The sequence below is a fragment of the Leptopilina boulardi genome, unplaced genomic scaffold (assembly GCF_019393585.1).
Source record: "Leptopilina boulardi isolate dan_hultmark-lab unplaced genomic scaffold, ZJU_Lbou_2.1 LbouV2_266, whole genome shotgun sequence".
Lineage (NCBI taxonomy): Eukaryota > Metazoa > Arthropoda > Insecta > Hymenoptera > Figitidae > Leptopilina > Leptopilina boulardi.
The window spans coordinates 3451529-3469207 of record NW_026137825.1 but is presented as its reverse complement, the minus strand read 5'-3'; the positions used below and the strand labels follow the sequence as shown (position 1 = coordinate 3469207).

The window sequence follows — 17679 nt, the reverse complement described above, 5'->3', positions numbered from 1 at the left end:
AAAAAAAAATTGTGATGTTTTTCTCTACGAATTTCAAAAACTTTCAAAAAGTTACAAATATTTCTCATCTTTTTTTTTTTTTTTCTTTTGTTTAAAGTTAAAAATTATTTTTGATATTAATTTTCATTTGTTAATTATAGAAAATTATATTTTTGAAATAAAAGATTTGTAATCATTTATTTTATAATTATATCATTTTTTAATTTATTTAAAATTAATTTTTTTCCTTTACTTCTAAAATTAAATTTAGATTTAAATAAAAAAAAATTCCTGTGAAAATTTGAATAATTTTGAAAATTTGGCAATTATATAATTAATTAATTTTTAAATTGGATTTTTGGTACACTTTCTATAATATTGACCTTCTTATCACATCTATCCAAAAACATGATTTCATTATGTATTGCGATTACAGTCAAATTATGAATCACTCGCGTAAAACGTCGCACACGATTAGATATGAATGTCTGCACGCTTTATCAAGATAACATTATTTCAGTTTACTTTGAGAATAATATGATTGTGGTCGATTCTATACAAAGTGAGGAGACATTTCAAAACAATCGTTTTCATTTATTCAATGTCTATTATTTTTTTTACACAAGGTAACAATTTTTTATTTTATTATTTATAAAAAAAATGGTAAATTATATAATTTTTATTCATTTAATAAATAATAATTTCAAATTTAATATCAGATTAATATTTTTGATTAAAGAAAACATAAAAGTTATTTTTTAATAGAAAATTATTTTTTATACAAAAAAATATATGGAAAATTAAAAAATTTGTTCTAATATAAAATTATTTTCAGATAATTGGAGAGAAAAGTAAGAAGCTGTATAAAAAAAACAAAAAAAAACTATAAATTAGAGGGGAAAAAAAAATGGAAATCAATTATCCTAATCAATGTATCGTGTGTAAATCGAAAAATAAATTAAGATGCACCGGATGCAATATGGTTTCCTATTGTGGACGAGATCATCAATTACAACATTGGTCAATTCATAAAAATTTCTGTCGTACAATATCAAAAATGCTAAATGAAAAAAATTTATCTCATATTTATGAAAATTTAAATTTATCCATTTGGTTACAAGAGAGAGATAAAATTATTCATCAAGTGAGAAAAAAATTAAAATCATTAAATTCAGAAGAATTATTTCTATTAAAATCGCCGAGAATTTGTTTTATTTGCCATGAAGCTAAACAGGAGAAATTAAATAATTGTCCAAATTGTCAATTAGTAAATTTTTGTAATATTCATAAATCTAGTTATATTCATGAAAGAAATTGTTCAATAATGCAAAATCGTTTTGATTTAATAACAAGAAAAATGAATTTCGATTCACGTGCATTGGAATTATTAATAAAATCAATAGCAAGGGAGACAAAAATTTTTCATTCACCACCAATAACAATGAGAGAATTTCTTGATAATAATACAAAAACAATTAATAAAATTACAGAAATACAAAAAATTTTCCTCTCTGAAACATTTACTGTTTCATTAACAATTTTTAATATTTTACAAATGCACTACGATAATATACCAATGGAAATAATTATTCATTTAAATGTCAATAATTTACAAACAATTTTTATTGATAATTTTTGGGAAACTCTTCTACATTTATTGTTAGATGTGAAATTATTGAAAATTATCTACATTGAGGGAAAAATAAATCATATCAATAATAATGTCATTCTTTGCAATGATTGTCAATTAAAAAAAAGACAATTGTCAATTGAATCAAATTCAATTTCCTATGAGAAATATATAAATCTGAAAAATTATCAAAAACCACATTTAATTGCTTATTTTAATATTAAAAATCCAATGACAACGACAATTGAAACAAATCGTGGTATAAATATAATTAATAAATTAAATGAAATTAATTGTCCAAAATTAATGACATTTCTCACCGAAATGGAATTTACAATAATGAGGGAATATTTACGTTCATCAATTAATTATTCAATTATATACAGTGGTTACAATGATTTTGCATCGTTAATGTTTCATCATGAACAAAATGATGGATCATTAAATCGTACATCACAATTTATGATTGTATTTAAGGAACAAAGAATTAATTTTCCCGAATCATCTCAATATTGGTCACATAATAATTTTTATTCAACAATTTGTCACGTTTGTAGGAAAATTAATGCAAAAATAATATGTCAACAGTGTAAAATGATATTTTATTGCAGTAATAAACATCAAAATCGTGATTGGATTCATCATAGGGATATTTGTAATGCAATTTTTAGTTTTTTATGTGAAATGAAAATTGAAAATATTTTTGATAATGCAAAATTATTGGATTTAAATTCATGGCTGAGAATAAGAATTGATTTAATGAAAGAAATACAAATGAGAAGTGGACGAATATTAGAGGAATGTGAAAGACAAATGTTTTTTTTTCCAAAAAATTGTGCAATTTGTCATGACAATGATTTGAATATTTTAAATATGTGCAAATGTGGGGTAAGAATATATTTTTATTTTTATTGAAAAAAAATTACATCCTTGAATATTTTTAATTTAAATTTTTCGAAAATTCAATATTATTTCAATAACATTTTTAAATTAAATTTAAAAATATAATTAAAATAAAATGTATAATTTTTTAAATAAAATTTAAGAAAATTTCAAATTTTTTTAAAAATTCTTTTAATTAAATATCGATAAATAAAATTATAATTATTTTTATATCTCTCTTTTTTTTAGACAAACTTCTGCCGATTACATCAGAATGACAAAAAACATCAAAAACTATGTGAAAAATTATCAATTGCTTTTCAACTCGCTACAATTAAAAAAGAAACATCATTAAAATCAATATTATCAACGGCATTGGATTCTCGTCACAAATTACCGCCAACGATGGAAGATTTTATAAAAAAATTTTCTAAACCATCAGAAGAAGAAGAAGAAGAAAATTCAAATCCAAACTATAAAGATTTGATAACATCCGATTTTTTGACATCATCATTAACATTAAATTATGCAATAAAAAAATTTACTCAACTATTAAATAATTCTTCAATGGTGATTCATATTTTAAATTCAAAGAAAGAAGATCTATTAGCAAAAAGTTCTTGGAAATTATTGTTGTATCGATTAAAAAATTTGAAAATATTAAAAATTATTTTCATTGGAACAGAAATTCCCCAATGGCCAGAAACTATTGTCGATACATTGAATTTCTCTCAGATTGCTGTAAAATATTTAAAAGTTGAAAGTCATTCAATGAAATATGAAAAATATTTTAAAACTAAACAATTTATTAAACCCGATATTATATTTTCAAGTAATGTTAATATTCATGAATGTGAATTAGATAATAGATTGGAAAATTTTTGGAAAGAGATAATAATGACTGTGAAAAAAATAAGAGTTCCCATTATTTTAACAGCAAAAAGTGAAAAACGTGCAATCATAAATCATAAAAAAATTTGGAATATTTCCAATTTTTCTTATTTTCAACAAATAAATAATCCATTTGCTTCATTATGTCCAGAAAGAGATTTTGAAACTGAAGGAATAATGTATTCAAATAATTTTTTAATTATTTACAATGATTGTTTTCATATTAATTTAGATAAATCATTGTCTATTAAAGATAATGAACGACAAAAGGAAAAATATTTAAAATCACGAGTCACTAATTTTGGAAATATTTCAAATTTTACAAATTCTTCTGAAACAATTAACGTTGAAAATAAAAATTTAAAAGATCAGAATAAAGAAATTGAATCTGTAGTACAAAGTACAAAAATTGTTATCACCGATGTAGAAGGAATAGAAGAAAAAATTTACGAACATCAAAAAAATGGAATAGCAATGGAAAAACAAATAATTTCTGTTAGTTGTGAAAATTTAAGAAACCAAACGAAATTAAATGATTCTGAATCATTTTTAGTTAAACATAATTCATTTCTTAAAAGTGAAAACGAAAGGCTAAGACAACAATTAGATTTGGCAATTGCAGAAATTGCAAAATTGGAGAATAAAATTGTAGAATTACAAAAAAGTACAAATTAGATGTAAATTTGTGAAATAAATTCTATTTAAATATATATTTTGGAATATTTGCAATAAAATATTTTTAGGATTTCAAAAATAATTTCAAAAATAATTTCAAAAATAGAAGAAATAGAAGAAAATCAAAAATTTACTCACGAATTATCTTTTGTTCGAACAAAATTACAGGAGATTGGATTAACCTGAAACAAAACAAAATTAAATAATAATTAATAAATTTAAATTAAAATTTAAAAATTGCTAAATGGTTGTTTAAAAAAATTTATACGTTTTAAGAAAAAAGTATCAAAATGCGAACTATCTTCCAAAATAAGTAATAAAAACAAAATAAAATAAATCAAACCGCTCTAATTATTATCATCAAATTGGGTAATAAAAAATTTTTTTAATTGAATTATACGTAATTTAAAACAAATTGAACATTATACTTTTCATCATGAAATTTTATATCAAGGACAAAAATTCTTCTTTTGCTATAATTAATGAAACAAAATTTTAGAAATTGAAGTAAAATGTTTATTTTTTAATTTATTTATCAATATTGATAAAATTCTACTTGGAAGTGCGAATAAAAACCTAATTCAAAAATTATAGCATGATAAAATTTTTTGTGAAAATTTAGGTACTTATTTTAAAAAGGAAGTTTACACTTATCAACAAAAATGAGATATTATATAATTGTCTGTGTAAGTCGGTGAAGTTCACATCGATTACAATCTTCGAAATATTAAAAACTAAGATACTGCATAAACACAACAAAAATAGTAATAGAGATCTTCCCCTACTCGTATTTGGCTGTCAATTTTTTTCTACACTTTAAGGTGTATTTTGTGCCAGAATTTGCATTAAAATCGTCTGCCTAAAAAAAAATTAAATTTTTTTGAGAACTTTTTTATGATTTTGGATTTATGGGTTGGATGACTTTTAGGTGGTAATAGGTGTCTTCCACTACTCGGATCAGACTGTCAATTTTTTTCTACACTTTTAGGTATATTTTGTGCAAGAAAATGCAATAAAATAGTCTGCCTAAGAAAAATTAAATTTTTTTGAGAACTTTTTTATGATTTTGGATTTATGGGTTGGATGACTTTTAGGTGGTAATAGGTGTCTTCCACTACTCGGATCGGGCTGTCAATTTTTTTCTACACTTTTAGGTGTATGTTGTGCAAGAAAATGCATTAAAATCGTCTGCCTAAGATAAATTAAATTTTTTTGAGAACTTTTTTATGATTTTGGATTTATGGGTTGGATGACTTTTAGGTGGTAATAGGGGTCTTCCTCTACTCGGATCAGACTGTCAATTTTTTTCTACACTTTTAGGTATATTTTGTGCAAGAAAATGCAATAAAATAGTCTGCCTAAGAAAAATTAAATTTTTTTGAGAACTTTTTTATGATTTTGGATTTATGGGTTGGATGACTTTTAGGTGGTAATAGGGGTCTTCTTCTACTCGGATCAGACTGTCAATTTTTTTCTACACTTTTAGGTATATTTTGTGCAAGAAAATGCAATAAAATAGTCTGCCTAAGAAAAATTGAATTTTTTTGAGAACTTTTTTATGATTTTGGATTTATGGGTTGGATGACTTTTAGGTGGTAAAAGGTGTCTTCCTCTACTCGTATTTGGCTGTCAATTTTTTTCTACACTTTAAGGAGTATTTTGTGCCAGAATTTGCAATAAAATTGTGTGTTATGAAATTTTAATTTTTTTTTTAAATGTTAATGTAGGGGATTATACTTGGGTAGTTTGTCATATGAATTTAGGGTTGAACTTAATTTTGAAGTTAAAAAACCAAATGTACAGTTAATAAATTGTATTTCATTAAAATGAATACCACTGTTCACTGGTTCCAATTACTGTCAGTGGTTACTAAATACATTAACACTTTATTTTATAATAATTAATTTTAATAAAACAGCGCTAATACAGAATTAAAATTTTGTTTTTTTATTTATAATAATAATAAAAATTATAAAAATAATAATAACAATTAAAAGTAATTAAGTAATGTGATGTAATTAATGGCAAGATAAGGTTATGTATAAGTTTTCTGTGAAGAGAACTTCGCAATTAAATTCTGCTATTATACTCAAATGAGTCATATTTCTTAAAAGCACGATTAGATATAAAATTCTCCTCCCCTTCTGAGGAACGTAATAATGAGAAATTACCTTCGTCAATGTTTGAGTTTCTAAATTCGAATTTTATATTATCAAAAATATTTAAAAATCAAGGAGATAATTATCAAAAACTTGGCGACATCTAATTTGCTATCTGCTGCGCTAACCTTAAGATATTTTATAAATAAATTCGATTCATTTTTTACGATGCTAACAATGGTAATATTCATATTATTGGCGCAAACAGAAAAGAACTTCAAGAAGTAAATTCGTGGAAAATATTTTTATACTCATTGCGATAATTAAAAAATTTAGAAATTTGTTTTATTGGACCAGATATCAGTTGTCTAGGTATTTAATAATAAGGTAAATATACATCTTTATTGATAATAATTTTGAAAAATGCATTATAAGTACGTTTTAGGAAACAAATATCAAAATGCGACGTAACTTCAAAGAAAGTACGTAATAAAAAAAATAAATAAAAGCACTTTAATTATTATCATAAAATTGAGTAATATAAAAAATGTTTTAATTTTAAAAAAATTGAACATTATACTTTTCATCTTGAAATTTTATATCAAGAAAAATAATTTTTCTGTTATATAATTAATAAAACGAAATTTTGGAAATTGAAGTAATATTTTTATTTATCAATATTGATAAAATTATTCTTGGAAGTGCCAATAAAAATCTACTTTAAAAAGTTATCACGAGATATGATAAAATTTTTGTGAAAATTTAGGTATATATTTTAAAAAGGAAGTTTAAACTTCTTATATCAATAATAACAATGAGATATATTAATAATTAATTTTATAATAATGAATTTTAAAAAAACTGCGCTAATTTAAAAATTAAATTTTGACCTTTATTCTAAAAATTAAATTTTGTTTTTATATTTATAACAATTATAAAAATGATTAATAGTAATATAAGTATGTATAGTAAGAAATAAATATCAACCATCTGAACATGCAAAAATTTAAACGTTTTATAAACACAACACTCATATACCTATATACAACATAAGTTCTACGATTAGATATAAAATTCCTCATGGTAACATATAAAAGTGAGAGAAATAAAAAATGTTCTTATTTCCCTCACTCTTATACGTTACCATAATTATGACGACCTTACTAAAGGCCTGAGCAGAATAGAAACGTAACCGGAATCGTAATCGTAAACGCAACCGGAAGAATAAGTTAGAGAAGGACAAACAATCTATCTATCTTTCTCTAACTCATTCTTCCGGTTGCGTTTGCGATTACGATACCGGTTAAGTTTTTATTCTGCTCAGGCCTTTAGCTGAACTGTGGTCATACACTAATAATGTAACTTCATATCGTTCATAACAGTCTACCGATTGTGGTTCCTCAAGAAGTACATAAATTATTTAAAACTTTTACATTGGATTTAATACCCAGGTAAATATACAATCTATAAAATAATCGAGAGATTCCGTCAGCACTCATTTGTTTATGTTTGGAAAATTCTAATTTTTGATGAATTATTGTTATTATCATTAAAATGCGATTTGTGACGGTTACAAAAAATTCATCTACAATTATCTTTTCTTTGTTGTTGTTTTTGTTTACTTTTTTTTAATTTTAAAGATTTAGAAATTTGTTTGAATTTATGAAAAAAATACTTCATTTGATTTTCAATAAGTTTAAATAATTAATTTGATATTTATGGTTTTTTAATATACACATCAAAAATTATCTTCTTTATTTTTCCAAAAAAAATTTTAATATCTACAATTAGCTTTTTTTTTTGTTGTTTTTATTTACTTTTTTTTAATTTTGAAGATTTAGAAATTTTTTTAAATTTATGAAAAACATACTTCATTTGAATTCAATAAATCTAAATATGTAATTAATTTGACATTTATGGTTTTTTAATATACATTAAAAATTATCTTCTTTGTTTTTCCAAAAAAAAAATTTAATTTAGATCAAATGTACCGTGGATGTCCCAGTTACCGTCCACCTAAGACCTAGTTTCCGTCCAGTTTAATTTTCAAAATAACATTTATAAAAAAATTATTTTCTTTTATTTGTTTACTTAAACTAATAAGTCGATTGTGTGCCAAAAGGAATAAATTATTGTTAAAAAATAATTTAAATTACTATACGAGATATTTGTAAAATGGACGGAAACTGGGACATGGACAGTAACTGGTACATCCACGGTAAATCTTTGTCAGTGTTAAAAAATTTAGTTAAAGATTTTAAAACTGCAGATAGCAAAATGTTTTGATATTAAATTTTTTTTTAAATAACTTATTAGTTATTTAAAAAATTTTGTTTTTCACAAAAACTCAAAATATGTAAAAAAAATTTTTTTTTTTACTTCGAAATATTTTTTTTCTAATTCTATACATAAAAATAGGCATTTTTTATCTTGAAAATTTTTTTCTATAGCTAACCGTTCTCGACTTATTACTAATTACAAAAAGTGCTGATTTTCAAAAAAATCAAAATATGTCAAAAAAAAAAAAATTTTTTTTTTATGTCTAAATATTTTTTTTCTAATTCTATACATAAAAAGGCACATTTTTCTTCTCAACAATTTTTTTCAAAAATCAATCGTTCTTGAGTTATGACTAGTTGAAAAAAAGTGCAGTTTTTTTAAACAATTGTCCATATCTTTGTTACAAATTATCGTATTAAAGTTTACAAGGAATCATTTTAAAGGTGATAAAATTAGCTTTCAAATGGCTTATCAACGATTAAAATGTGATGACTGGTTTAAAAACTGCAGCGATTTTAAAATTACAAAAAAAACCGGAAATTTTGGATTTTTATTTTGAGCAATTAAACAATAAAAAAAAATTTTTTTTTAATGTCTGTTTTAGATATCATAAAAGTAGATGATATAAGCTTTCAAAAAAGTCCTCACTCATTATTATATCTTTATTAGCAACCGAAATATAAAACTTTTCGCCAAGCGTAAAATTCTCAAAGGTGGGCAAAATCTGCTGAGCGGCACTGTAAGTTGATAATTTTATCAAATTTCAAACATTTATTTAATTAAATCACGATAATTTAATTAATTTTAAAAATAATAAAAAAAATTTTATATTATTTATTTATTTATATTATATTTATTATTTATATTATATATTACAAATTAAATTTTTTTTTTATTTTCACAAAATATTTATTTATTTTTGTTATTATAATTAAAAAAATTTATATTATATATATATATTTATGTTATATACATATAAATTTTTAATTTTGACTAAATATTCATTTTTTTTAATAATTTTTATTTTTAAATATTAACTTAATCTAAAATTTTTTAAAATAATTTTTATTTAAAATAAAATTTAAATTATTATTATATTTTATATATATATTTATATATGTTACATTAATTAATTAATTAGGAATATTGAATAATATATATTAAATATTAAATTTAAATAATTTATAAATTATTTATTTATTAATTTAAATTTATTAATAATAATTATTATTATTTATTATTATATAATAATAAAAAATAAAAAATTTTATTTAATGATAAATATTTTGATGATAAGAAATTTTTACAAGACCTTTACCGATATATATTATATTAAAAATTATCAATTTAAATTTTAAATCGAAAATTTTCTTGAAGAATTTCTGAAAAATTATCGACAGATAATCAAAAAAAAACCAATAAATATTTTTTTATTTGATAAAAATTAAGGAATTATTATTAACAATGTAATAATATTATAATAAATTAAAAATATTATTGATAATATTAATTTTAATTTCTTTATAATAAACAATCACAGTCCTAATTTCACGCGCTTGCGCGCGTTTAATTTTGCTAGTATGTAATTAATTTGACATTTATGGTTTTTTAATATACACTAAAAATTATCTTCTTTGTTTTTCCAAAAAAAAATTTTAAATTAGATCAAAATGTAAATCTTTGTCAGTGTTAAAAAATTTAGTTAAAGATTTTAAAACTGCAGATAGCAAAATGTTTTGATATTAAATTCAATTGACTTACGTCTCATTTTTCCAAAGACGGTGAAATTAACATTTTTTTTTAAAATTATTAATCAAAGATAATTGCAAAAATGTTTCCAGTCAAAAAATTATAATTTGCATAAAAAAAAATATTTTTTCTCTTTCATAAACGTTATCAATTTCATTGACGTTTTTTACAAAATCAAAAAAATTTTGTTACATAAGATAAAAGTTTTTTGTTCTTTTGCAGATTAATAAATACGATCAACAAGAAAAAAACAACAAAAATGGAATCTTCAACATTTTTTCCAAATCAGTGCATCATTTGTCAATCGACAACGAAATTAAGTAGATGTACCAGTTGTAATATGATTCAATATTGCAACAAAAACCATCAAGTGCAACATTGGCCACAACATAAAGCATTTTGTAAAGCAATTGCAAAAATGTTAGAAACAAAAAAAATTACTCACATTTATGAAAAAATTTCAAATAAATCTTTTGATTCTTGGGCATCGGCAGCTGGTCCAATAATACAAGAAGTTGTACGAAATTTAAAACGACTTCCAATTTCAATTGAAAGTGTTATATTAAAATATCCCCGTGTATGTTTTGTTTGTCGTGAAGCTAAACAAGAAAAACTGAAAAATTGTCCAAATTGTCCATTGGCAAGTTTTTGTGATCAACATCCCAACAGTGAAATACACGAAAGACATTGTTACATAATAAAAAATAATTCTGAAATTATTCTACGAAAAGTACATACAAATCCGTATCTTTTAAAAAATCAAATGAAAGCATTGGCAAAAGGTACAAAAATTTTAAAACCTAATGACGAATCACCAACATCGATTAGACAATTTTACGATAACTACACAAAGCCAAACTGTGAAATTTCAGAAATTCAAAAAATTTTCCTCTCTGAATTCTTTAGCATCTCATTGACAATGTTTCACAATTTACAAATGATTTATTTCGACAATTTTCCACCTGAAATTGTTATTCATCTTGACATTGGTGGTGCAATGACGTTAATAACTATTGATGATTATTGGGAAATTCTATTACATTTAATACCAGATGTAAAAATTTTAAAAATAATTCATATCGAGGGTGAGATAAATCACATGAGTGAACCATCACTTTGTAAGGATTGTAAATTAAAGAAAAAAAAATTATTTATTGAAGCTAATTCCATGCCGTATGAGAGATATTTAACTCAATCAAGTTATCAAAAACCATCATTAATTGCTTATTTAAATATAAATCCACCGGGTTATGAAAATATAGTTGCACGAAATGATTGGCTTAAAACGATCGAGGGATTCCGTAAAGTCACGTCTCCAATGCTTTTTGCTCCAATTAACGTAGAAAAATTTACAATCGTTGAAAAAGATTTCTTAAATTCTTCCATTAAATTTAACATTATTTACAGTGGATTTAATCATTTTTCATCATTAATGCATAACGGGATATATGGTGACGGTTCAGTAAGTCGAAATTATCAATTTTTAATTCTTCTTCAACAAAATGATGTCAAAAATAATTTCGAATCACTCAATGCAAAAATAAATCGTCCCCGTTCATGTTTTTATTCACAAATTTGTCATGTTTGCCGAAAATTGGAAGCAAAAATAATTTGCAATCGATGTCGAATTATTTCCTATTGCAACAATAAACATCGTGATCAAGATCAAATTCATCACAAGGACATTTGTCGAGTAATTTTAATGTTGATGAAAGAAATGAACACAGCGAATCTTTTTGATAATGCAAAAACATCAGATTCAGAATTATGGCTACGTGCAAAAATTGATATAATGAAAAAAGTGAAAACACAACTTGGTAGAAAATTGGAGGAGTATGAAAAGCAAATGTTTCTATTTCCCAAGGCATGTGCAATTTGTCACGACAGCGATTCGAGTTTATTGAAAAATTGTGAATGTGGGGTAAGAATAACTTTTTTAAAAATTTTAATTTTTACTTAGTTAAAATTTTTAAAAATAAATTTTTTACTAAACAAAATTTCGATTGAATGGAATTTTAATTTAACATAATTTTTAATTATATCAAATTTTTCATTTTTAAACAAGATTTCAAATATTAATAAAAATTTCACTTAAGAAAATTCTTATTATAAAATAAAGATTATTTTTAAATAGAATTTTAATTTAAGAAATCATTTCGAATTTAAATTCAAGGTATTTCTACTTATTATTTGAGAATTTCCATTTCACTAAATCTACATTTATTGAAATCAAACTTTCATTTAGCAAAATTTTCATTTTTGTAAAATCTCGAAATTGTCATACAAAAAAAAAATTTACTTTTACGAAAAAACATTCAACATTAGCAATTTAACGTTAATTATAAAATTAATTATCAATTTAAAAATTATATTAAAATTTTGTCTGTATGTTTTTATAAATAAATATAAATTTTTTAAAAAATATACTATTCATAAACAAAGAAAAATTAAATATCCACAAATTTTATGTATTATTTTTCAGGTCAGTCTCTGCAAAATTCACAATAAAGATCCAAATCACAAAAAATTGTGTAAAGAATTATCGATTGCCTATAAAATGTCTACAACTGAAACGGAGCCAAATTTAAATTTTATGATACGAATAAATGTTGTTAAAGGTTCTATTGATGAATATCCATCGTCAATGCTTGAGTTTATAAATTCTTTTTCTGAACCAACAATAACCAATTATCAAAATCATGAAGAGATAAATTATCAACATTTAGCGACATCCAATTTCATAACTGATATGCTAACATTAAGATATTATATAAAAAAAATTAATCCACTTTTCACGACGATAACGACAATGGTGATTCATATTATTGTTGTAAACAAAAACGAACTTATGTCAGAAAATTCTTGGAAACAATTTTTATACTCATTTCAACAACTAAAAAATTTAGAAATTGTTTTCATTGGGCCAGAAGTACCAAATTGTCCAGAAAGAATATTCAACACACCTGAATTAAATACAATTGAAAAAAGAAGATTAAAAATCGATTATTGCAGTACAACATATGATAAATATTTCAGAAATAAAAAATTCATAAAACCGCAAATAATCTTAGGATGTAATCTTAATATTCATGAGAGTAAATTATTCGAAATTTTAGAAAATACTTGGAAGGAGACAATTTTAACGGTGGAAAAAGTTGGAGTTCCATTTATTTTAACATCAGGTACAAAAGAACGTGCCGAAATGGAGCATAAAATAATTTGCGATCTTCTTGGAAAATCTGTGAATTTTCAATTTTTCGAAGAAAATCCATACTCATCATTAACACCGGAAAGAGATTTTGAAACAGAAGGTGTCATGTATGCAAATAAATTTGTAATTGCTTACGATGGAAAATATCAAAATTCCTCAAATTCGACAAATGAGAACAAAATTAAAATTAATGAGAATTCGCAATTGGCAACAAATATTACAATAACAGAAGAAAATAATTCAAAGGCAAAAGAAATTATTAATAAAACTAAAGAAATAAAAGTTTGTGAAAATTTAAGTAATGAAAATAAAAATGAAAATCCAGATTTATTATTATTACAGCAGCGTAATAAATTTCTTATCGATGAAAATGAAAAATTAAAAGAACAACTAATTTCAGCGAATACTCAAATTGCAGAACAAAAAAATCAAATTTTAAATTTAAATAATCAAATTTTACAATTGGAAAAAACTTATATTGATTTTGTTAAAAAATTTCAAGAAAATATTAATTTAACGTTTGATAAAAATGAAACAAAAAAATAAAGGAAATTTGATATTTTATTAAAAATAATTGATAATATTAATACTTTACTTTTTAAGAAAATATAAATATATAAAATATCTTTAATCATATATATGTATATTTAATCTATACATATAAATATTATCTACTAAAAATGTAATTTTTTTAAAATTGTGTTATAAAGAATAAAAATTTCAATTTATTATCTTTTTCTTTTTCCTAATGAAATTACCCGCTACCAACCATTCTGTTTTGACATTCCCAATTCTGGCGTATTGTCTCCCTCCCTAATTTCCTAATTTAACTCAAGTGTGCAAATATTTCAAACAAATGTTAATTATAGCAAATGTATTATACATTTTAGGAAAAAAATATCAAAGTGCGACGTAACTTCAAAGAAAGTACGTAATAAAAAAAATAAATAAAAGCACTCTAATTATTATCATAAAATTGAGTAATAAAAAAAATGTTTTAATTTTAAAAAAATTCAACATTATACTTTTCATCTTGAAATTTTATATCAAGAAAAATAATTTTTCTGTTATATAATTAATAAAACGAAATTTTGGAAATTGAAGTAATATTTTTATTTATCAATAATGATAAAATTATTCTTGGAAGTGCCAATAAAATCCTACTTTAAAAAGTTATCACGAGATATGATAAAATTTTTTTGAAAATTTAGGTATATATTTTAAAAAGGAAGTTTAAACTTCTTATCAATAATAACAATGAGATATATTAATAATTCATTTTATAATAATGAATTTTAATAAAACTGCGCTAATTTAAAAATTAAATTTTGACCTTTTTTCTAAAAATTAAATTTTGTTTTTATATTTATAACAATTATAATAATGATAATAATGATTAATAGTGATATAAGTATGTATAGTAAGAAATAAACATCAACCATCTGAACATGCAAAAATTTAAACGATTTATAAACACAACACTCATATACCTATATACAACATAAGTTCTATGTGGAGAACTTCTCAATTATATTCTGTTATTATACTCAAATGAGTCATATTTTTTAAACGCACGATTAGATATAAAATTCCTCATGGTAACATATAAAAGTGAGAGAAATAAAAAATGTTCTTCAGTGATGGGTACGTATAATACGTGGTTTTCTACGCGTATAATACTACGTATATTACGTGCCAAGTTTTCTACACGATGTATATTACATTTGATCACGTGATTTATGAGCGGCAATTTTAAATTCTTCATTAAAATACATCATTCATTACACTTTCCCAGGGCAAACCCTCTATAAAGATTTTCTTTTACTTTTTCTGACTATTTCTATTTTATTTTAAGACTTTAATTTAAATAGAATGATAAGAAAAATTCGTTATGGCAAAAATCAGAGGATCATATATAGATGTCAAAATGTCAGTGGTTTTCTACATGGTTTTATACATTTTATACGTATATTACGTCGAAAGCGTATTATACGTAAAAAACTTCGTGTGAAGCGTCACAACCCATCACTGATGTTCTTATTTCGCTCACTCTTATACGTTACCATATGACGACCTTACTTAGCTGAGCTGTGGCCGTACTTTAATAATGTAACTTCATATCGTTCATAACAGTCTACCGTCTACCGATTGTGGTTCCTCAAGAAGTACATAAATTATTAAAAACTTTTACATTGGATTTAATACCCAGGTAAATATACAATCTATAAAATAATCGAGAGATTCCGTCAGCATTCATTTGTTTATGTTTGGAAAATTCTAATTTTTGTGGATTATTGTTATTATCATTAAAATGCGATTTGTGACGGTTACAAAAAATACATCTACAATTATAGCTTTTTTTTGTTTACTTTTTTTTAATTTTGAAGATTTAGAAATTTGTTTGAATTTATGAAAAAAATACTTCATTTGAATTCAATAAATCTAAATATGTAATTAATTAGACATTTAGGGTTTTTTAATATACACTAAAAATTATCTTCTTTGTTTTTCCAAAAAAAATTTTAAATTAGATCAAATGTAAATCTTTGGCAGTGTTAAAAAATTTAGTTAAAGAGTTTAAAACTGCAGATAGCAAAATGTTTTGGTATTAAATTCAATTGATTCAAAGGTGCACCTTTGAGAATTTTACGCTTGGCGAAAAGTTTTATATTTCGGTTGCTAATAAAGATATAATAATGAGTGAGGACTTTTTTGAAAGCTTATATCTTCTACTTTTATGATATCTAAAACAGACATTAAAAAAATTTTTTTTTATTGTTTAATTGTTCAAAATAATAATTAAATAATAATAATTTTAAAATCGCTGCAGTTTTTAAACCAGTCATCACATTTTAATCGTTGATAAGCGATTTGAAAGCTAATTTTATCACCTTTAATGTGATTCCTTGTAAACTTTAATACGATAATTTGTAACAAAGATATGGACAATTGTTTAAAAAAACTGTACTTTTTTTCAACTAGCCATAACTCAAGAACGATTGATTTTTGAAAAAAATTGTTGAGAAGAAAAATGTGCCTTTTTATGTATAGAATTAGAAAAAAAATATTTTGAATTAAAAAAAAAAAATTTTTTTTTACATATTTTGAGTTTTTTTGAAAAACAAAATTTTTTAAATTACTAATAAGTCGAGAACGGTTAGCTTTTGAAAAAAATTCTTAATATAAAAAATATGTATTTTTATGTTTAGAATTGAGAAAAAAATATTACGAATAAAAAATTTGTATTTTGATTTTTTAATTTTTTAATAAATATTTTATATGCTGCGTATTAATTACAGTAGATTAAGAAATGTAATATTTGGCTTACTTAACAGAATTAAACACTTTTAATTTTAGAGCCATTTGAATAGCTTTTAATATTAGAATCGATATCCTTTGTTTACAAACAAGTTGAAGGTTATTTTCAACCTGTTTATAAACAAAGGATATCGATTCTAATATTAAAAGCTATTCAAATGGCTCTAAAATTAAAAGTGTTTAATTCTGTTAAGTTAAGAATTTTTTTTCAAAAGCTAACCGTTCTCGACTTATTAGTAATTTAAAATATTTTGTTTTTCAAAAAAATTCAAAATATGTAAAAAAAAATTTTTTTTTTTTAATTCGAAATATTTTTTTTCTAATTCTATACATAAAAATAGGCATTTTTTATCTTGAAAATTTTTTTCTAAAGCTAACCGTTCTCGACTTATTACTAATTACAAAAAGTGCTGATTTTCAAAAAAATCAAAATATGTCAAAAAAAAAAAAAATTTTTTTTTTATGTCTAAATATTTTTTTTCTAATTCTATACATAAAAAGGCACATTTTTCTTCGGAACAATTTTTTTCAAAAATCAATCGTTCTTGAGTTATGACTAGTTGAAAAAAAGTGCAGTTTTTTTAAACAATTGTCCATATCTTTGTTACAAATTATCGTATTAAAGTTTACAAGGAATCATTTTAAAGGTGATAAAATTAGCTTTCAAATGGCTTATCAACGATTAAAATGTGATGACTGGTTTAAAAACTGCAGCGATTTTAAAATTACAAAAAAAACCCGGAAATTTTGGATTTTTATTTTGAGCAATTAAACAATAAAAAATTTTTTTTAATGTCTGTTTTAGATATCATAAAAGTAGAAGATATAAGCTTTCAAAAAAGTCCTCACTCATTATTATATCTTTACAGTGGCAAGGCCGGGTTCGGATAATCGAAAATTCGGATAATAAAGATTTTAATTTTTTTTAATAATTAAAGTAAAAAAATGTACAGTTGAACTATATA

The 17679-nt window shown here is 22.8% G+C and overlaps 4 protein-coding genes across 4 annotated transcripts in view; 2 read left to right on the top strand and 2 right to left on the bottom strand.

The window, feature by feature from the left end:
• Positions 1 to 17679, bottom strand: part of LOC127281106 (probable phosphorylase b kinase regulatory subunit alpha) — a 79820-nt gene that overhangs the window by 42264 nt on the left and 19877 nt on the right. Inside the window, exon 2 of the mRNA XM_051304615.1 lies at positions 4196 to 4239. The gene's annotated coding sequence lies outside the window, so the exon portion shown is untranslated. The remainder of the gene's footprint in view (positions 1 to 4195; positions 4240 to 17679) is intronic.
• On the top strand, positions 7 to 4122 carry LOC127281111 (uncharacterized). Its single transcript, XM_051304624.1, has 3 exons — positions 7 to 605; positions 815 to 2497; positions 2741 to 4122. Exons 2-3 carry the CDS (start codon positions 887 to 889, stop codon positions 4055 to 4057), a joined length of 2928 nt encoding a protein of 975 aa, XP_051160581.1. The 5' UTR covers positions 7 to 605; positions 815 to 886; the 3' UTR covers positions 4058 to 4122.
• LOC127281245 (uncharacterized) lies at positions 7472 to 17605 on the top strand. Its single transcript, XM_051304860.1, has 5 exons — positions 7472 to 7607; positions 9041 to 9175; positions 10408 to 12106; positions 12668 to 13920; positions 17584 to 17605. The coding sequence occupies exons 3-5, from the start codon at positions 10445 to 10447 to the stop codon at positions 17603 to 17605; spliced, it is 2937 nt and encodes a 978-aa protein (XP_051160817.1). The 5' UTR covers positions 7472 to 7607; positions 9041 to 9175; positions 10408 to 10444.
• LOC127281135 (uncharacterized) overlaps positions 14221 to 17679 on the bottom strand; it is a 207356-nt gene continuing 203897 nt past the window's right edge. The window contains exon 9 of the mRNA XM_051304665.1: positions 14221 to 14230. The gene's annotated coding sequence lies outside the window, so the exon portion shown is untranslated. The remainder of the gene's footprint in view (positions 14231 to 17679) is intronic.

What these genes read in the sequence shown, in the direction of transcription:
- LOC127281245 (XM_051304860.1), top strand. Translation starts at nt 10,445, where the DNA reads ATGGAATCTTCAACATTTTTTCCAAATCAGTGCATCATTTGTCAATCG. An exon ending in TGAAAAATTGTGAATGTGGG is followed by an intron (nt 12,107 to 12,667) that starts GTAAGAATAACT and finishes ATTATTTTTCAG; the next exon opens with GTCAGTCTCTGCAAAATTCA. An exon ending in AATATTAATTTAACGTTTGA is followed by an intron (nt 13,921 to 17,583) that starts TAAAAATGAAAC and finishes ATATCTTTACAG; the next exon opens with TGGCAAGGCCGGGTTCGGAT.
- LOC127281111 (XM_051304624.1), top strand. Translation starts at nt 887, where the DNA reads ATGGAAATCAATTATCCTAATCAATGTATCGTGTGTAAATCGAAAAAT. An exon ending in TAAATATGTGCAAATGTGGG is followed by an intron (nt 2,498 to 2,740) that starts GTAAGAATATAT and finishes TCTTTTTTTTAG; the next exon opens with ACAAACTTCTGCCGATTACA.